The 21552-nt window shown below is 46.6% G+C and overlaps 1 protein-coding gene and 1 long non-coding RNA gene across 2 annotated transcripts; one reads left to right on the top strand and one right to left on the bottom strand.

Moving 5' to 3' along the window:
• Positions 1-11107: 11107 nt before the first annotated feature.
• On the top strand, positions 11108-14456 carry LOC114868209 (extracellular calcium-sensing receptor-like). Its single transcript, XM_029171648.2, has 6 exons — positions 11108-11359; positions 11518-11815; positions 11899-12693; positions 12815-13042; positions 13187-13310; positions 13546-14456. The coding sequence occupies exons 1-6, from the start codon at positions 11130-11132 to the stop codon at positions 14454-14456; spliced, it is 2586 nt and encodes an 861-aa protein (XP_029027481.2). The 5' UTR covers positions 11108-11129.
• A 3062-nt stretch (positions 14457-17518) lies between these two features.
• On the bottom strand, positions 17519-19746 carry LOC129605059 (uncharacterized). Its single transcript, XR_008696548.1, has 3 exons — positions 19093-19746; positions 18056-18157; positions 17519-17820 (listed from the first exon to the last, which is right to left on the bottom strand). It is a non-coding gene; the product is annotated as an uncharacterized LOC129605059 (long non-coding RNA).
• Positions 19747-21552: the final 1806 nt, after the last annotated feature.

The raw sequence follows: 21552 nt of genomic DNA, 5'->3' as shown, positions 1-21552 counted from the left end.
GACGCACCCGTGGCGCGTTGGCGACGCGCATGTACTGCAGTAAAAAAGATGATCTACCAGCAACCTGGTAGAAATAGCTGGATCTCTGAATGAGCCTAAACAATGTGTAACCCAATCAGAGATCAGAGAAGATAATTTAGGTACAGGTAGGCTAATAAAATCTCATCTGAAAGTTCAGAGTTAGTAGCAACTTATTGAGTTTCTGTTACAGCCTTATCAAGGAAAACCTTCTGTCCGCTACCACCATGGTTATGCATCCCTTTTAGGCACCACAACCCTGCAGTACCAACAAAAATTGTGGTTAGATTAACCTAGAAGTAGGTCCATGTCTTCATAGATCTCATGCAACGAGAGAATGTACACAGACTGCAGTCCACACCACACCACATGTACACTTCATAAAGACACCAACCTGGCATTATCTTGCCAGCTAACAACTCTTTCATGAGTTGCCTACCAAAATCTAACCGCACCTCTTTTCGCTCATCTATCCCTCTCTTCTATTGTGTTTTCTTCCACCTTATAAATACATTGGAAATTATACGGTTTAGAATTGCTCAAACATGCTTTTGCCTCTGCTCAGACACGCTTTTGCCTCTGCTCAGACATGCCTCTAAAATGCTCAGACTTGCCTCCAACTTTAGCAAACAAGGACTGTTTGGAAAACGTGGACTGTGAATGAACATTGACAATGCCCATAGGAGATGACCCTTTCAACGTCTTGTTCCAAAGCGATGGCTAACACACCATCATTTAGAACAAGAAGGGGAGATGTTGGGGGACCTTGTGTATATATGATTAACAGAAACATTATTAAGGTCCCACATGCCCAGACAAAGGAAATACTGCGGCCTACACTGGATGACACGCCTGACCCCTGCTGATGCACCATCGTGCCCAGCTCAAGTCAGCCATTTTGTCCAGCTCAAGCCCCTGTGCCGTCATCTACCATCTACCCAAACCCTGCTCCAGTTCAACCTCCGTTTAAGTACCAGTCCGGTATCCACATCTGTTTCCAGCCCTAGCCCTGTTGCAGTTGTCAGCCCTTACTTCTGTTGCTACCCTGTCTTCAAGTTCACCCCTAGCCCCAGCGCAGCTACGTCGTGCTAACCTTGTTCCAGTAATTATACGTAACACGCCAGCCAGACCTGACCCCTGCCATGGTTTCTGCCCGCCCAAGCCCAGCTCCAGTCCAGTCAAGCCCAGCTTTTGCCCCGTCAAGCTCCACGGCCACCCAGTCAAGCCAGACCTCGATTTCGGAGCAGGCCGTTGGCCCCGAAGAGGAGGCCACTCGCAGCTCCCTCAGCCCCAAAGAGGACCAGTTCCTGGTGGTCTGGCACCGACCACATCTGCTTTACTTCCTGGTGGTCTGGCACCGACCATGCCTGCTTCAGGTCCCGGGGGGGCCACGTCTGCCTCGACTCCACGTCTTGCATTTTCTTTGGCTCTGGGTCCGGTGCCTCATTTTTCCTCGTCTCTGGTTCTGGCTCCGGCGTCTTGTCCGTCCTTGCCTCTGGTTCTGGCTCCGGCGCCTCATTCGTCCTCGTCTCTGGTTCCTGCTCCAGTGCCTCGTTCGGCTCCACATCTTTCCTTGTCCCTGGTTCTGGTTCTGGCGCCACGTCTGTCCTCATCTCTGGTTCTGTCTCTGGCGCTACATCTTTCCTCGTCTTTGGTTCTGGCTCCGGTGCCTCGTCTGTCCTCATCTCTGGTTCTGGCCTTGTCTATCGTCCTGGCTCTATGTCTGTCTTCAGCCACAACGGTGGCGAAGCCTCTGCCGTCGGCCGGCCTCGACCCCTCAGCCTCCAAGAGCATAGCCCACCTGGAGGACGTTGTTGCTCTTGTTGAGTCGTTGGAGGCATCTGCTTGGACGTCGGCCCCCTTGGATTCTAGTTCTGCTCTTGGCCACTAAGAGTGTCGTTCTGATCCAGCGACTGCTGGGCAGGATCTCTCCTCATCTCTGTCGTGCTTGAGGGAGTATTTGGACTTCTATGTTGAACTACTACATTTGGATTCGTGTTCTGGACTCTATGTTGTATTTTTGTGGTGTTTGTCTGGTGTTTTTTTAATTTTTTTATCTGGTTTCTGCGTTGGTCTTTTTGGGGGAGTTGGTTGTCCAGCAACTTCAGTAAGTCTACAGTTTTGACGAGTGCCTGTATGTTGACCGTGCCTTTGCCTTCTCCCTGCCTGTACCTCTGCTAATCATGGATTACTGGTTTTGACTGATGTCTGCTTGACTACGTTTTTTTGCCTGCTGTGTGGTTTATACTATTGAACCCTGTTTGCTTTACGTCCTGTCTCCCGAGCTGTGCGTTTGGGTCAGTCACTCCTGCTCGCTCCCTCCAAACTGTGACACACATATTTCCGTGATTATGGTTCGCGATAATAGTAATATAATTTCAACGCGCATTGCCTCGTAAGGACGTAGAGCGCAGTCAATCTGCGACTACAGTCGCGTATTTAGGTTTTAAAATGCCATAATTTGTTAATAAATGTTTTCCAGTGGTCGTAGATTGTACGTAAATAACCGTAATAATCATGGGTGATGCAATTCGTTTTGAAGCAGCCGTAGATCTGTTGAACTCTATGATATGACGACGTAACTCAGCAGATCCACCCATTATTACTGCAACATGTTTATTCCTATGCTTACTCTGGGTCGGCTCGAAACTGCAGCAGTGTAAATTCAAATAACGTGAAGTCTAGTGAATAAGAACATGCAGTGTTTTTCCACTGTCCCCTAGTGTAGCCTATTTGTTAGAATATAATAAAATAAATAGAATAGAAATACTTTATTGATCCCAGAGGGGAAATTATTTTCGTCCAAGATGCTCAATACAAAACAAGAAATTGCACATATAAAACAGACCATATAAAAATCGGACATGTAGGTGTTGAAATAGAAAAAAAATCTATATTGTATATATACAGTGGCAGCCGTTAAAAGTGTCTACCCCCACCGTGCTTTGCCCCTGATTGCGACGCGTCAGCGCCTTATATGCACTGCGTGAAGATTGTGTTACATCCTTTTGGCCTGTAGGTGGCGATTGACTCCCACTTTTTGTCCTAAAACATTGTAGTTAACCATGTCATATAGCCTCTTTTAGAACAATCACTTTCCAAGTGCTGCATTAATGAGTCTTAGACCTGCAGCTGATCTCGCCGCCCGATGCTGCCCAGGCTCTTACAGAGCTTTGTCCCGGAGCTGAAGGATTTCTCACCTGCTGATCAAGTGGTAGCAACACATTAGCATGTCTAGGTGCCTCTACGGAGGAGGGGGAAGGGATGTGCAGTTTGCCTTTGCGACTGTGAGCAAACATTAGACAAACAAAAGCTTGGTCAAACTCAGATTCAAGTCATCTGAGTATGAAACACATCACATATCATTCTATCGATTCGAGCGGTAGTCTGGCGGTAGTCTGGAGCTCTCTTCTAAGACTGCTACCCCCGCGACCCATCCATTAAAAATTAAAAGCAGAAGTTTTTTGTTTTTCGTTTTTCTCTAAACGGAAAAACAGTTTTAAATCCAATTCCGTGTGTTTTTGTTAAAAATATTTTTGCTCGGTTTATTGGTTTGTAAGGCGGTGCTTTCATCCAAATCTGTTTGCCGCCCATAGCAAGAGAAAGGAGAAGCCGGTGAAGGTGGATGGATGGGCGAATGGAAAATCAAAGTTTTGAAACGTACACGGGCCGAAAAAGTCACAGCAGCCACTCATTCAGTTACAATGACACGCACAGTCAAAACAAATTCTCGCTACATCTAGTGCACCACTCCCCCGTTTCTCTCGTTGCCTGCATTTGCACATCCATACATTTGTGCATTGGTCACTCTCTGTCTGGATACATGACTCCGAAACACGTCACGTGTTTGTGTAAGAGTTTGATGTCTCCACCAAATTATAAGCAGAAGTAACGAGAGAACGACTTTTTGTTTTTTCCGTTTGTCTCTAAACAATAAAAGTATATTATTTCATGTTTTTTTGTAAAAAACAAATATTTTTGCCTGATTTATTGGTTTGTAAGGCGATGCCTTACAAACCAATAAACCAAACCAATAAATCTTTTTGCCGCTCATCGCAAGTGAGACGAAAAGGCCGGTGAAAGTGGTTGGATGGACGGATGGGAAATGAAAATGTTGAAACGTACACGGGCAGAATAAGTGATCTCAGCTACTCAGTTACAATGACACGCACAGTCAAAACAAGTCAAACTGCAGTTCTGCAGACACAGAGTAAACACGTAGGAACAAACATGTTGCTGTAATGCGTCGCTGTAGATCTGCTGATTTCTGGCGTCCTGTCAAAATTACGATCAACAACTGCTGTAAAACAAATTCCTATGATTATTACGGTTATTTACGTAAAATGTACGACTATTGGAAAACATTCATTAACAAGTGTCAGGAACTCGAAGCAGGCAGACGGCGAACCCACATGCACAGCACGGAGGCGATATTATAATCCACAAAAGGGTTTATTCTCAAAGGCACGGTCAGACGGTCCAGGTCATACACAGGAAAGGCTCGGCGAAAGTACAGACAGGGAACAGGCAAAAACTCACGGTAAGTAGGTAATCCAAGGTCGGGCAGGATACATGATACGGGCAGGAACAGGACACGGGAAACACGAACACTCAGGGAACTAGAATACGCTGGAGAAACACGAACACTCATGGGACTCGAATACGACAATCTGGCATCGAACTAAGGACACAGGTGGTGGTTAAATACAGTGATTTGATTAACTGATTACCGACAGGTGTGGGTAATGAACTAGGGAGAACAGAACTGATAACAGGAAGTAAAGCAAGAACGGAAACAGAAACTGGGAGTGCTACCAAAATAAAACCGGAACTGGAACCTGGAACCAAAATAAGACAAGGAGGACATGACGTGAAAACAGGGAACAACTAGAGACAAAGACACTGATCATGACAGTACCCCCCCCCCTATGGCGCCTTCCACGGCGCCTACGGAAGCCTCCCCCCCCAAACCAGGGCGGGCGGAGGGTGGTCCCAGGCGGAGGGACCGAATCCCTACCCCTCAAGGTACATGAGCAGGGTGGGTGGAGGGAGGACCGGAGGAGGGCCAAAACAAGAGTCCACAACACTACAAAAGTCCATGACCAAGAAAACATGAAGTTCAGGGATTCCGTCACGGAGGGTGACGGCGTGGCGAGATCCTGCTCAGCAGCCGCTGAGCCAGGGTGGCACTCTTAGTGCCCTTGGGCTGGACCGATGTCCCCGGGGACCACCCCGAATGGCAACGTCCTCCAGGCGGACGCTGATCCGAAGGGCTGAGGAGTCGAGGCGGGCGTCGCCGCAGGAGGCAGCGCCATCCGGGCAGCAGGAGGCGCCGAGGGCAAGGCCACCAGTCCGGCGGCCGAGACAAGGACGAGGCAGGGACCAGCGGCGTCCTCCTTGGACCACCGCGACGAGAGGCGGGAACCAGCGGCGTCCTCCTTGGACCACCGCGACGAGAGACGGGAACCAGCGGCGTCCTCCTTGGACCACCGCGACGAGAGCCGGGAACCAGCGGCGTCCTCCTTGGACCACCGCGACGAGAAACAGGAACCGATGCAGGTGCGGCCGGAGCCGGGCCGCCAGGAACCGATGCAGGTGCGGCCGGAGCCGGGCCGCCAGGAACCGATGCAGGTGCGGCCGGAGCCGGGCCGCCAGGAACCGATGCAGGTGCGGCCGGAGCCGGGCCGCCAGGAACCGATGCAGGTGCGGCCGGAGCCGGGCCGCCAGGAACCGATGCAGGTGCGGCCGGAGCCGGGCCGCCAGGAACCGATGCTGGTGCGGCCGGAGCCGGGACGGGCGCGACCCCCTCCTGGAGGTCCGCCGGGACTACGACGGGAGCGACCCTCTCCTGGAGGTCGGCAGGAACTACGGCGGGAGCGACCCCCTCCTGGAGGTCGGCAGGAACTACGGCGGGAGCGACCCCCTCCTGGAGGTCGGCAGGAACTACGGCGGGAGCGACCCCCTCCTGGAGGTCGGCAGGAACTACGGCGGGAGCGACCCCCTCCTGGAGGTCGGCAGGAACTACGGCGGGAGCGACCCCCTCCTGGAGGTCGGCAGGAACTACGGCGGGAGCGACCCCCTCCTGGAGGTCGGCAGGAACTACGACGGGCGCGACCCCCTCCTGGAGGTCGGCAGGAACTACGGCGGGAGCGACCCCCTCCTGGAGGTCGGCAGGAACTATAACGGGAGCGACCCCCTCCTGGGGGTCGACAGGGACTGCGGCGGGCGCGACCCCCTCCTGGGGGTCCGCCGGGACTGCGGCGGGCGCGACCCCCTCCTGGGGGTCCGCCGGGACTGCGGCGGAGCGCGACCCCCTCCTGGGGGTCCGCCGGGACTGAGGCGGGCGCGACCCCCTCATGGGGGTCCGCCGGGACTGCGGCGGGCGCGACCCCCTCCTGGGGGTCCGTCGGGACTGAGGCCGGGCGCGACCCCCCATGGGGGTCCGCCGGGACTGCGGCGGGCGCGACCCCCCTCCTGGGGGTCCGCCGGGGACCTGCGGCTGGACTGCGGGCGACCCCCTCCCCTGGAGGTGCGGCCGGCGACTGCGGCTGGCCGCGACCTCCTCCTGGAGGTGCGCAGGGAACTGCGGCTGGCGCGACCTCCTCCTGGAGGTGCGCAGGAACTGCGACTGGCGCGGACCTCCTCCTGGAGGTGCGCAGGAACTGCGACTGGCGCGACCTCCTCCTGGAGGTGCGCAGGAACTGCGACCTGGCGCGACCCTCCTCCTGGAGGTGCGCAGGAACTGCGACTGGCGCGACCTCCTCCTGGAGGTGCGCAGGAACTGCGACTGGCGCGACCTCCTCCTGGAGGTGCGCAGGAACTGCGACTGGCGCGGCCTCCTCCTGGAGGTGCGCAGGAACTGCGACTGGCGCGGCCTCCTCCTGGAGGTGCGCAGGAACTGCGACTAGCGCGACCTCCTCCTGGAGGTGCGCAGGAACTGCGACTAGCGCGACCTCCTCCTGGAGGTGCGCAGGAACTGCGACTAGCGCGACCTCCTCCTGGAGGTGCGCAGGAACTGCGACTGGCGCGACCTCCTCCTGGAGGTGCGCAGGAACTGCGGCTGGCGCGACCTCCTCCTGGAGGTGCGCAGGAACTGCGGCTGGCGCGACCTCCTCCTGGAGGTGCGCAGGAGATGTAGCTAGCGCGACCTCCTCCTGGAGGTGCGCAGGAGATGTAGCTAGCGCGACCTCCTCCTGGAGGTGCGCAGGAACTGCGGCTAGCGCGACCTCCTCCTGGAGGTGCGCAGGAACTGCGGCTAGCGCGACCTCCTCCTGGAGGTGCGCAGGAACTGCGGCTAGCGCGACCTCCTCCTGGAGGTGCGCAGGAACTGCGGCTAGCGCGACCTCCTCCTGGAGGTGCGCAGGAACTGCGGCTAGCGCGACCTCCTCCTGGAGGTGCGCAGGAACTGCAGGTGCTGCCTCCTCCTGGAGGCCGGCGGGCGCTGCGGCTCCAAGGGTGACGGGGACTGGAACGACCGCTACAGGGCCGACAGGAACGGGGTCAGAGACAGGGGTGACCTCTACTTGGCCTACGGGAACGCCCTCTACTTGGCCTACAGGAACTAGAACGGCGTCCTCCTCTGAGGAGCCGACAGGAACTGGAACTAGAACGGCCTCAATATGGCCGACAGGGACTAGAACGGCGTCCTCCTCTGAGGAGCCGACAGGAACTGGAACTAGAACGGCCTCAATATGGCCGACGGGAACAGGAACGGCGTCCTCCTCTGAGGAGCCGACAGGAACTAGAACGGCCGCAACATGGCCGACAGGGACTGGAACGGCCGCAACATGGCCGACAGGGACTGGAGCGGCGTCCCCTCCGGAGCTGGCATGACAGCTTACAGCTGCCGAGCTCGACGGGGGAGACGTCGGGCCTGATTGGGTGGGGTTAACAGTCGTCAGACGGACAGCGCCCTCTGACGGGGACAAGGACGGAACTGGGGTCAGGGCAACACACGACTGATCTGGGGTCTGGGCAACACACGGCTGATCAGGGGTCTGGGCAACACACGGCTGATCTGGGGTCTGGGCAACACACGGCTGATCTGGGGTCTGGGCAACACACGGCTGATCTGGGGTCTGGACTAGGTTCGACTGGGCTGGGGCCTGGAGACGACAGGGCTGCACCGGGGCATGAGTAACACACGGCTGAACTGGGGTCTGGGCAGCGCGCGGCTGAACTGGGGTCTGGGCAGCGCGCGGCTGACTTGGAAACTGAGCAGCGCGCGGCTGACTTGGAAACTGAGCAGCGCGCGGCTGACTTGGAAACTGAGCAGCGCGCGGCTGACTTGGAAACTGAGCAGCGCGCGGCTGACTTGGAAACTGAGCAGCGCGCGGCTGACTTGGAAACTGAGCAGCGCGCGGCTGACTTGGAAACTGAGCAGCGCGCGGCTGACTTGGAAACTGAGCAGCGCGCGGCTGACTTGGAAACTGAGCAGCGCGCGGCTGACTTGGAAACTGAGCAGCGCGCGGCTGACTTGGAAACTGAGCAGCGCGCGGCTGACTTGGAAACTGAGCAGCGCGCGGCTGACTTGGAAACTGAGCAGCGCGCGGCTGACTTGGAAACTGAGCAGCGCGCGGCTGACTTGGAGGCTGAGCAGCGCGCGGCTGACTTGGAAACTGAGCAGCGCGCGGCTGACTTGGAGGCTGAGCAGCGCGCGGCTGACTTGGAGGCTGAGCAGCGCGCGGCTGACTTGGAGGCTGAGCAGCGCGCGGCTGACTTGGAAACTGAGCAGCGCGCGGCTGACTTGGAAACTGAGCAGCGCGCGGCTGACTTGGAAACTGAGCAGCGCGCGGCTGACTTGGAGGCTGAGGGCCGCGTGAGAGCAGGAAATCCTCCCAGGGAAATAACCATGGAGCTGGGCAGGTTGGTGTAGGCACGACGATCCGACGGGGCGGGGAGGAGGAAACCGAAACCATAGGCGGTGCGACTGGCGCTGGCGTGGTACAGAGCGTGTCGCTTAATTCATCAAACTTCGCGCATAGTCGCTCGTAGAGGCGATGAACGCTGGGGTGATCTAACGCGGTGTCATCGTCCTCCAGCGTCACTATTGCCACCTCTACGGCGCTGCGCTGATCCTCCGAGTTACTAGCCCGTCGGTAATCCTCCGCAAGGATCTCGAAATACTTATGTAGGTCGCTGGGTAGCTCGGCACAGGTAAACTCCATACTTCCGCGGGAGAGTTATATTCGCCGTAAAAAAAAAACAAGGAAAAACAGTCACTGACCTGACCGGAGGCTAAGTGCTGGCTGGGTCCAAGTTTGGCCAGATTGTTCTGTCAGGAACTCGAAGCAGGCAGACGGCGAACCCACATGCACAGCACGGAGGCGATATTATAATCCACAAAAGGGTTTATTCTCAAAGGCACGGTCAGACGGTCCAGGTCATACACAGGAAAGGCTCGGCGAAAGTACAGACAGGGAACAGGCAAAAACTCACGGTAAGTAGGTAATCCAAGGTCGGGCAGGATACATGATACGGGCAGGAACAGGACACGGGAAACACGAACACTCAGGGAACTAGAATACGCTGGAGAAACACGAACACTCATGGGACTCGAATACGACAATCTGGCATCGAACTAAGGACACAGGTGGTGGTTAAATACAGTGATTTGATTAACTGATTACCGACAGGTGTGGGTAATGAACTAGGGAGAACAGAACTGATAACAGGAAGTAAAGCAAGAACGGAAACAGAAACTGGGAGTGCTACCAAAATAAAACCGGAACTGGAACCTGGAACCAAAATAAGACAAGGAGGACATGACGTGAAAACAGGGAACAACTAGAGACAAAGACACTGATCATGACAACAAGTTGTGGAAGTTTAAAACCTAAATAAGCGGATGTAGTCGCAGATGGACTGCGCTCTACATCTTTACTTGGCCATGCGCATTCAAATTATATTAATTAAACCACAACCCATAATCATGGAATTATGTGAAGCCAAAATGTTGTACCAGATGTTAGAGCGGTGGGTGTGTACATATTCTTAAGAGATGCCTTCTATTTAAAGACACGGAAAAGCTGAGAATGAAAACAAGAACGTGTTGCTGCTGTGGCACTGCCTGTTTTAAACCACACAGAACAAATATAACTTTGCCAGTGAACAGAAAATGACTAAGCCATCAACAAGTTGTTGCCCTTCATACTCCCCACGTTTGAGCACACAACAGATACTTAATAGTAAAAACTTAATAGTAAAATAGGTCTGGTGTAATATATGTGTATTACAGATTGAAATGAACAGTCAGACCTCAGTTACGCTGTAGTGCTTTTTCGCTGCGCCACCTGGTGGTTAAAACACAGTGCACCGTGGTGATGCGTCGGTACTGCAGTAAAAACGCTAGTCACTTTGAACCGCTACCACTGTAGTTGAACTCCACTACCGCACTAGGTAGCCATTTTTGCTGACTTTTGATCCCTGCGGCGGGTCACGCTATGCGCTTCCTCAAAGGGGTGGGGCGATTAACTTGGCTTGCGACACACCCCTAAAACAGAGCATTGTGGACGAGAGCTTAAAACACGTTTTCAGAGGACCCATGTGGGCAATCTACAGAGCTTTTTTCATGAAAAGCTACAGACACCCCATCAAGGTTAAATTTTTTAGGATTTTTTAGCATGAAAAAAACGTGTGTATGGACCAAGAGTTCAAATAGTAAGCCAGTAGTAGTAAGCCTTATTTTTTTTGTAGATGTAGCACTAATCACAATTAGAAATCTTTCAACAAATAATCAAACATATGGCGCAGTGGTTAGCATGTTGTGCTCTTGATGTCCAGGTCACAGGTTGGAATTTAGCCGCAGGAGCCCAGTCTTATCCCAAACCGGATAAATAGAGGGAATGCGTCAGGAAGGGAAACCAGCATAAAAAACAACCATTCAAATCATTAAAAAATTTAAGAGGAGTTACCTTTTCTTTCCTACCAAAAAGTAATCAAACATGTGGGTGGTAGTTTCTTGATCTTAGACACCTCCTTCCTCTGATCACACAGGCATGAACCATTACCATTTTATATAGTGTCCTAATACTGTATATAAAAATAAACATCTTTCATTCTCCATTGAGGTACATGTGATGCTATTCAATAGACCACACCTCTCAGTCAGCATGATGTGCAGTTTGAAGTGGCGAAAGTGCAGTTGGGTTCTTAGGCAGCTGTTGCTGCTGGTGTTCTTTTCTCAAGCGGAGGGCTTGTGCAAGCTTATAGGTGATCCTGAGAGTGCCCAACTATCCAAAGATGGTGACATTATACTGGGGGGAATTTTCTCCTTACACAGCAGGTGGAAAGACAGAGAAGAAATCTACACATACAAGCCACTACCACTGGAATGCATTGGGTAAATTTTGCCTTACAAAGCTTTTTGGATGCAATGTATATTGGTACGAATTGAAATATATTATGTAATAATGTAATGAATGTTTCAATGTTCATCAGCTTTCTTATATATAAGAAATTCATTTACTGCTGATACAAATATTTAATGTCTGCATCAAGTTTGAATTTCAGAAATTTCCAGATTGCCCAGGCTATGCTCTTTGCCATTGAGGAGATCAACAACAGGACAAATCTACTACCTGGCATTGTCCTGGGATACAAGATATATGATACATGTGGCTCAAATGCCAGAAGTGTAAGAGTTGCTCTGGTTTTGGCAAATAGTAATGAAAAAGGTCATGTTACATCTTTGAGTCCATGCAATAGAGCTGCACAAGTGCAGGCAATAATGGGAGAAACTTCTTCTTCTCCTTGTATAGCTGTATCTACTGTGACTGGACCCTTTCATATTCCATTGGTGGGTTTAACTGAGACATATATTTCTGGAAAATAAGCTTTTTGCTGTTACCTCATCTTGTGTATTATATGTATGTTTTATAGATTAGCCCATTTGCCACCTGTGCTTGTCTCAGTGATAAATCCAAGTACCCATCCTTCCTCAGAACAATACCCAGTGACTACTATCAGAGCAGAGCTCTTGCCCAGCTGGTCAAACACTTTGGTTGGACTTGGGTTGGAGCTGTTAGAACAAATGATGATTACGGCAATAATGGCATGGCTACATTCACAGAAACAGCTCAGCAGCTGGGCATCTGTCTGGAGTTTTCTGTAGCTTTCTTCCGAACAGATCCACCAAATAAGATACAAAACATAATTGACATTATCAAGCGTTCATCTTCCAAAGTGATTGTTGCTTTTCTCTCCTACTTGGACATGGATGTGTTAATGAATAGGTTGTCTCTCCAAAACATTACTGGATATCAGTGGGTCGGTAGTGAAGGCTGGATCTTTGATTCTCAAACTGCAGACATGGATAAACATCATATTCTGGATGGTGCCATAGGCCTGTTTATGCCTAAAGTGCATGTCAGCGGTGTCAGAGAGTTTATATTGGATGTGAAACCAGATAATTTATCTGGTAAAGATCTGTTGTCTGAATTTTGGGAAGCAATATTTAAGTGTAAGTTCAGACAGTCAAACTTATCAGCAGAGAATGAAAGAGAATGTACTGGACATGAGGATCTGAGTGATTTACAACAGAGCTTTATTGACATGTCACTTATGCCCATATTTAACAATATCTATAAAGGAGTGTATGCTGTGGCCCATGCACTTCATAAGATACTTGGTTGCAATGAAACGTGTAATTACAATGTGCAGCTGGATCCTTTTATGGTGAGATGATTTTTTCATGTTTTACTTCAACCATCAAAAATGTTTTAATTTTGACAACCTGGTTCATTCATCAATGTGCTTAAGACACGAGCAACTGAAAAAAAAAAACATTATGTTTTAGATTTTACACCAAATTAAAAAAATACATTTTGAGACAAAAGAGGGAGACAAAGTTTACTTCAATGAGGATGGAGACCCACCAGCAAAATATGAAATTATAAACTGGCAGCGACAGGAAAATGGTGTTGTAAACTTTGTCACAGTTGGTCTATATGATGCATCTTTACCTGCAGACAAACAGCTGAGTCTGCAAGATAAGGCTTTCATCTGGGCACAAAACTCAACACAGGTAAGCATGATCATTCATTTGGACAAAGAGATCAATTCAGGTGAAGAAGCTTATATGATTAGTTTACATACAATAAATTTATAAAGATACAATCTTTTAAAGAAGGGCTGATGTTTTGTTTTCATATTCATGTTGATCCTGTAGGTTCCTGTGTCAGTTTGCAGTGAGAAATGTTTCCCAGGAACTCATAGGGTTCTCCAGAAACGAAAGCCTGTCTGCTGTTATGACTGTATAAGATGTGCAGAGGGAGAAATAAGCAACACCACAGGTCCAGTAATATGAATTAATAAAGACATAACTACAGTTGTAAGATGTCATTGTTGAGGAATGGTTACTTTTTGAAATTTGTAAAGCAGCTTTATATTAGATAAAATATGATAAATCTAATCTTGAGCATTGTTGTGGATTTAAAATGAAAAGACAATTGTGTCATGCAATAATTATGTTTGCAGTACATGCATATTAGCAACGTGTCCAAAATTAGTTTAATTATTTATTTCTAGACTCCATCAGCTGTGTTCAATGTCCACCTGATTTCTGGTCAAATGACAGAAGAGATGTGTGTGTAAAAAAGGATTCAGAGTTTCTATCCTATGAAGAAATGATGGGAGCACTACTCACTGCAGCATCTTTATGTGGAACATGCATGACTGCTGCTGTAGCCTTCATTTTCTTCACATACAGGAAAACTCCTATTGTCAGGGCCAACAACTCCGAGCTGAGCTTCCTTCTGCTCCTCTCTTTGACTCTGTGCTTCCTGTGTTCCCTGACCTTCATGGGTCGACCCTCTGAGTGGTCCTGCATGCTGAGACACACAGCATTCGGCATTACTTTTGTTCTCTGTATGTCTTGTGTTCTGGGCAAAACTGTGGTGGTGTTAATGGCCTTCAGAGCTTCAGTTCCAGGCAGTAATGTGATGAAATGGTTTGGACCAACACAGCAGAGACTCAGTGTTCTGGTCTTCACTCTCATACAGGTTGTAATATGTGTCTTGTGGTTAACAATTTCTCCTCCTTTCCCATTTAAGAACTTGAAGGTAGTCAAAGACAGAATCATCTTAGAATGTGCTCTGGGCTCAGCTGTAGGATTCTGGGCTGTACTTGGCTACATTGGTTTTCTGTCTCTGCTCTGTTTTGTTCTTGCTTTTCTGGCTCGGAAACTGCCTGATAACTTTAATGAGGCCAAGTTCATCACCTTCAGTATGTTGATATTCTGTGCAGTGTGGCTCACTTTTATTCCAGCTTATGTCAGCTCTCCTGGAAAGTTTAGTGTTGCTGTTGAGATTTTTGCTATTCTGGCTTCTAGTTTTGGACTGTTGATATGTATCTTTATTCCAAAATGTTACATTATCTTACTGAGACCAGAGAAGAACACAAAAAAGTATATGATGGGGAGAGGGCCACAAAATACATGAAATGTTACAGACATATAAACATAGGAGCTTTTCACTGCTGTTTACACATAAAATCACACGTTTATAGTTTGCAGTTTCCTAAACCACTTTAACTTACATTTTATAATGTCAGGATCCCAGGGTTGGACTTGCCAATTGTCTAGTACTTTCCCTCTCTGACCACGCTACTCCTTTGTGTTTGGACCATGCCCACTCCCTTTCTTTCCCTCAGTGAGCAGAACCAGTAATCAATTTCCTACTGTGCTTTCCCTTCTGCTTCCCTTTAAATACTAATGGAGCTAAATTGGGCCCATATGTCTTGAAAGCGAAAATAAAACGATTTGAAACTGAAAGCTTAAAGTGTATGCAAAACATTTTAATTGAAATATATTTTCAGCTTCAGGTTTTATATTTGAGTTTCAAGTTTTCATTTTTCGATTTAAAATCTTTTTTTCAGTTAGAGTTTTCTTTCAGGTTCAGACTTTTGGGCCTTCATGGCGGGGGTGGGATTAACACAGAGGACCTGTCAAAACAACTTATGTACACGCTGCCTTTAGAAGCTGAGGGAACTGGAAGAATTATTATTGCAAGTTTTAAACTATCTACTTAAGTGTTTGCTTCACACAAAAAGGCCATCTTTTGACATCTTTAAAGGTCCCTGCACATGCAAAATACACTTTTTGGACATTTTGGTACATTTATATGACTCGCTGGTTCACACTTCTGTTAAAAGTACACTCCCTACTTATTTCACATTTTGCTACTTTATCCAATCTATTCTTAAAACGATCGGTTTCAAATTTACATAATAGTCTTCGTCAATAGTTTTAGACCACCCAACAGAACCAGCTCCGTCGCCACCCAAAGTAACCTAAGGTCCATGTTCATTCACCTCAGCTCACATTTTAGCTGCTAGCACGATGTTATCCGCTAGCGCATTGTTAGCGTTCACTTGGAATGTATGTGGAATCAATAGGAAGGAGAAACGATTAAAAATATTTAACCATTTGATTTTTCATTTCCTAAAACTGTAGGTTACACTCCACCAACAGAGTTCCCACATGCTTAGTTAGCCGATTATAATTCCAGACAAAAAGGGGTCACCATCCTGATAAATAGAAAGATTAACTTTATTCTTGATGATATTACTGAAGATCCAGAAGAAAGATATATAATCATTAATATATTGATAGGAAACACTGAATATTGCATAGCCAATGTGTATGGTCCTAATGTTGACGACCCCTCTTTCTTTCACAACTTCTTCACATTACTGTCTGCTCACTCTGGTTCCAAATTTCTAGTAGGAGGGGACTTTAATTTAGTATTTAACCCAGAGTTGGACAGGCTAAGCAAAGCTGTGACCAACAGAAACTGGCAATGAGTACAGACAGTACAGTATTCATTGCCAGTACATGATGATGATGATGATGATGATGATGATTTTGGTCTTTGTGACACATGGTGTTCTCTTCATCCTACCTTCAGGGAATATACCTTCCTCTCGCCAGTTCACCACTCTCACTCACGTATAGATTATATTTTAGTAAATAACTCAGTCTTACAAGATGTCTCTAACACCACTATTCACTCCATCACAATCAGTGATCATGCACCATGCACCAATTAAAAAAGAATAAAGAAAAACAAATCATCCATTCAATAACTAATAAGAAAGGGAATATTACTCATGATCCCCGTGAAATAAATGATACCTTTAAAAACTTAAAAACTAGAACGGCCAGAACGGAAGAACAAACCACAACACTAGACTCATTGTTGTCTTTGGCAGAACTACATGAAAGCTCCCTGATCATACAGCTTTTCACTCTAAAGAATATTGGACTTTAATGTCTCAGTAAGGTCTCTGTAAATTTTCATTCCATAAAACTCTTTAGATCGTCCACACTGCCCCTATCAATATGTTGTTTTCACTCCCCATCAGCAAACGCTGTGTTTTCTGGGCGTGTCGCAAGCGAAGCTGCTCGCCACACCTCTGTGCGGAAGCGCATACCTTTTTTGTTGTTGTTGTTTTTTGGCTCCATGGATACGAGCCACCGCACGGTTAGGATACTATAGGTGGCAGTAGTGCGACATTGAGAACACAATCCTCCACAGAAGAAGACCCGCTACAGGACTGCACGACATTAGCCAGCCAGCTGGTTCGTAGCGTAGTAGAACCATACGTCTACGATCCCGAATCTGACCCTGAAGCTGAAGAGGAGGCTGTTGAAGTCGCCACATTTCGGCTGATGCAAGATGTGTCTCATTGGTAATGTCGCATTTACTTCAATTTAATTGATTTATGTAATTTGCAAAGTGACTAGCGGTTGCTAATGCGTATGCTAAATGGCGTGTGCAGCTTCAATATTCACAACACGACTTACCTGGAAAACTCTCGTTAATAGATAACACTACTTTAGCTCACGTTATACAAATAAATAAGTTTGAGAGCATAGCTGAAATAATATAAATACATTTTACATTTACACATTTCACTGTTTTGTCTTACTTGTGCTGCTGCTCTGACATAATTTTATTTAAAAATGTGCATTAATATTTAGAGCAATCACTGCATGACCTACCTGGGAACAAAAAGCATTGGTTCAAATTATATATTGACCTAACGTATTTTTACTGCTTTTAATTATGTTTTTTGTCATTCTTGTTAAATCTGACAGTAATATGTCTCTGTATCTGAAGTTGTTACAGGTATCTAGTCTACAGAGGCTAGTGAGCTGGTGCTGAGGATTCCTAGGGTGAAGAATCTGAGTTGCCATCTCTTCATGCTTTGGTTGTAGATGAAGGCAGTTTCCTGATGGATAAAACACTAAAACACTCATTGTATGATGGATGTAAACCACCTGTGGAATAACTCCTTTACCATTTGAGTAAAATGTGTTTTTTGTGAGTGCAATACTCAAAGAATTTTTTTATTTATATATAATTTATATGCTTTTTATTTATGGCCGCTTCAACTTTATAGCTTACCATATTAGAAAGAGAAAAAACATGTAATTTCAATACTATGATTTCCTGAATAAAAGTGTTTTCCCTTCAGAAACAGAGTTCATTGAAATACATAATAGTTAAAGCCAACTTTATTGTAAACCAAAAAAATGCACCACTACTCCAAAGCTAGAACAAACTGTTACCTTCACACTCCAATGTGCAATGTATAGGTTACTGAGTTAATTAAGAAGTCTGGGAGTTTGGAACAGAAACCTTTGCAGGGCCCTGCAGACGAAATGCATGAAAGTAGGGTAAACAGGGAGATGTGGTGATCCTTGTTCTCATCACTATTTGGAAGACTGAGCGGAAGCAGTCCTCTACCAGATGGAAGCTGTGGCTGTCCTCACCATCACCTCATCAAAACAAAAAGGTACTGCAATCAGAATTGTAGATTAGTGAAATGTTCATTATTATGTAGGTCAAAACCTTCTCTAATGTAAGAACACACAATACCAGAAAAAAAATTAAACCAAACAAGAGGACAGGCCTGTCTGTGCTAAAACAACAGATAAACAGTTGTTACAATTCAAATATAAAATCTAAACAGTATATACCAATTAAAATCTTCTATTGCCTATCTTACTGTTGGTACATACAAACTTACATACCTTTACTCCTGAGCTGGGCAGCAGATGTCCGTGTACCAACAGTCTGCAGTGATTTCTCTGTTTGACAGCCTCCTTGCATGTAGGTAACTGGGATGTGGCTCCCTACAGTATAGAAAAGACTGTTACATTTACTGTAAATTGTATTGGTCCTACAAATATAATGGCTATGGTACAAGCTATAGGTAACTGACCAGATAAGCAGCGGTTATTGTAGAGATGTGACTAATTAGCAACTAAGCTTGCAACACAACACAGTAATCATTCCAACTAATCATGTTAGAATTTGATAGAACAATGACATAACCCCAAATCACAAGTTGATTTAGGCTGTGACACAGGACGGGGTAATAAACATAACCGCGTTCATCTGCAGGTTCTTTTTGTAGCGATCGACCAGCTGTAGCTCTAAAGTGCAAAGGCCTAAAGACATGCTAACGGCTAACGCAACACAAACAGGAGCGGCAGCACGTCAACAGGACAAAGGCTCGATCCACCGCTTCCTGCCTGTCGCCGATCGAAGGCCCATCACACACACACGTGCCAACTCAGAGTAGCACATTTGAAAGGGACAAAGGCTCGGTTGACTCACTGTAGCCGTTAGCGACGCTAGCGATTAGCTTGTCTCACATGTGGGTTACTGCATTTTAAACAGACCCAACTAACATATTTAGATATCACAAGTATCAAGCACAAACTTACTACAGCGAGCTAGATCCACCGCTTCCTGTCTGTCGCCGCTGGAAGGGCGATAACGATCAGCTGTTCCCCACAGGTGTATGCGATTACAGAAAAAGGACAGACGCTAAACCCACCGCTCCCTGCCCGTAGCCGCTCGATGCCGTTAGTCATTAGCTTTTCTCCACACAGGTGTGTGGCTGCAGGAGCCCACATGAGCACATTTGAAGGGGACAAAGGCTCGGTCGACTGGCTGTAGCCGTTAGCATAGCTAGCTAGTAACTTGCCTCACACATAGGTTACTACATTTAAACGGACAAACTAACATTTTAAAACATTATAAATATCAAGCATGTACTTACTTCAGTGAGTGGATGACGGACTGTAGGAATATATCCTTTTTTTCCAACAGGAGCCGTTAAACAAATCCAGCATTGTACGCACCCTCGTTTGAAATGCACATACGTATAAATGCTGAGGCAGTGTTTCTGGCACCGGTCCGTTAAAAATAAGTGACCCACAAATCCTCACTTGTTGATCCCTTGTTAAAGTGAATAGACTTTGGTGTTGGTTAGAACACCCAAGAACCGAACTATTTCTATGGGAGGACTTGAACGCTGCCGTGCTGGTCTGTTCACGGTGAGTGAGAGGGGGGAAATGGCGGAAGTCCAGTTTTGGTTCGGGATCATTGTGGAGGTGGTGGTTCAGGATTTGCAGGGAGAACTTCCGACCAAGGTGACGACAACTGGGACACGGCCTCAGAGTAGGTCGTGGCTGTTTTCATTGGGTGAGAAAATTTACGTTTTCAAAATGTGAAAAAAGCAGGAAATGCATTTCTACCGCGCTCAGTGTGTGTATATGTGACCCATAGAGTCATAGGAACGCTCCAAAATGTCTAAAAAGTGGATTTTGCATGATATGAGCCCTTGAAGCTCTGCAAGACATGCCAAATAAAAAAGCTCCAGGGCTAGATAGATTCCCAACTGAATTTTATAAGGAGTTCTGGTCCATGCTGGCACCCAGCTTTTACAAAATAATAGTTGAAGTTAAACAACAGCATTCATTACCTACAAATATGAATTCAGCCTTCATAAGCCAGCTCCAAGAACCAGGAAAAGACCCTACGCTTCCCTCAAGTTACAGACCAATTTCCCTAATAAATGTAGATCTAAAAATAGTGTGTAAAACACTTGCTAGAATATTAGAAAAATCGCTTCATATATAATTCACTCTGATCAAACAGGCTTATTTAAAGGCAGACAGTCAACAAACAATATGAACAGATTAATCAACTTAATTGATTATGTCACCACCCATAAACTAGAGTCAGTCATTGTCTCCTTAGATGCAGAAAAAGCTTTTGATAGAGTAAACTGGAAGTTTCTTTTAGCCACTATGCGTAAATTCGGCATTGGGAAATCATTCATAGACTGGATCCAAATATTTTACAGCTTAGCAGACGCCAGAAAAGTCAGAACAAATAACCAGACCTCACCAAGGTTTAATCTGCATAGAAGGACCAGACAGGGCTGCTCACTTTCTCCATCACTATTTGCACTATTTATTGAACCTCTAGCCGCAGCAAAAAGACAGCATGAAGGAATTACTGTAATATCAACAAAATCAGTAAATCATAAAATAAGTTTATATGCTGACCATGTTCATAGATGAATTTTCAGGACTTTCAGAATACTCTATTAACTGGACAAAATCTATAGTACTACCACTTATCCTTAATGTGACTAACATCTCTTCTATCACACTCTATTCAGGGAACATTAAATACTTGGGCATTGAATTGTCGTCTAGGCTATCAAAGCTTATTGATCTAAACTACAATCCATTATTAAAACAAATAGAAGCCAACCTCAAAAGATGGCAGTTCTTACCCATTTCACTTATGGGAAGAATCGCCACCATAAAATGATAATCCTGCCAAAAATTAATTACATATTCTTAATGAGTCCGACTCAGCCAGACCAGGTATGGTTTAAGACATTAGACTCATACATCTCTCAGTTTTTGTGGAAAACGAAGCCACCACTAATTAGTTTTAAAACTCTTCAATAGTCCACATGATGCGGTTTCTTAGAACTACCAAACCACAATTTTCTTAGACAGACTGAACCATGTCAACAAATGGATAAAACCTATGCCAGCAGACTCCTAATAGATAGACATTGAACAAACATATTGTAGAAATATTAAAGTTGCAGATCTACCATTTATCAGCACCAAAAACAAACACCATAGTTGCTACCCGAGCATTAGCACAAGAGCATCTCTGACAGCCTGGTGGGATTCTCTTAAAATTACTGGATCTTTGCTTACTCTTTGCAAAACACACCTCTCTGGAACAATCCAGACAACATACAAAACAAAAAGGCAATACATTTTTTCAACTTGCCATATCAAAGGGATAACACATCTGAAACATGTTTTCACAAGAGACAAGTTTACCTCTTTCGAAGAATTAGTGTCCCACTATGAAATCACTAGTGCCAATTTCTTAGAATACCAACAACTACAGTCAATACTTAATGCAAAAACTAAGAATACTCCCATCCACATGCAACCACTGCCAGCAATAGAGCAATTTATTGATATATCAGGGAAAAGGACAGTATTTCCAATGTTCATCAGACAGCGACCCTTCCGATCTCTAAATGGGAAGCTGATCTGGGCATCACCACTAATCTCATGTTCTGGAATAATATATGTTCTAATTTATTCAGAATGACAAAAAATACATATTTACAACTAATACAATATAAAATTATTTATAGAACACATTAAATAGGACAAAGGATGTTCCAAATGGG

The sequence above is a fragment of the Betta splendens genome, chromosome 13, assembly GCF_900634795.4.
Source record: "Betta splendens chromosome 13, fBetSpl5.4, whole genome shotgun sequence".
Lineage (NCBI taxonomy): Eukaryota > Metazoa > Chordata > Actinopteri > Anabantiformes > Osphronemidae > Betta > Betta splendens.
Note: the sequence above shows the minus strand (reverse complement) of the source record. Positions and strands in the feature narration are given on the sequence as shown.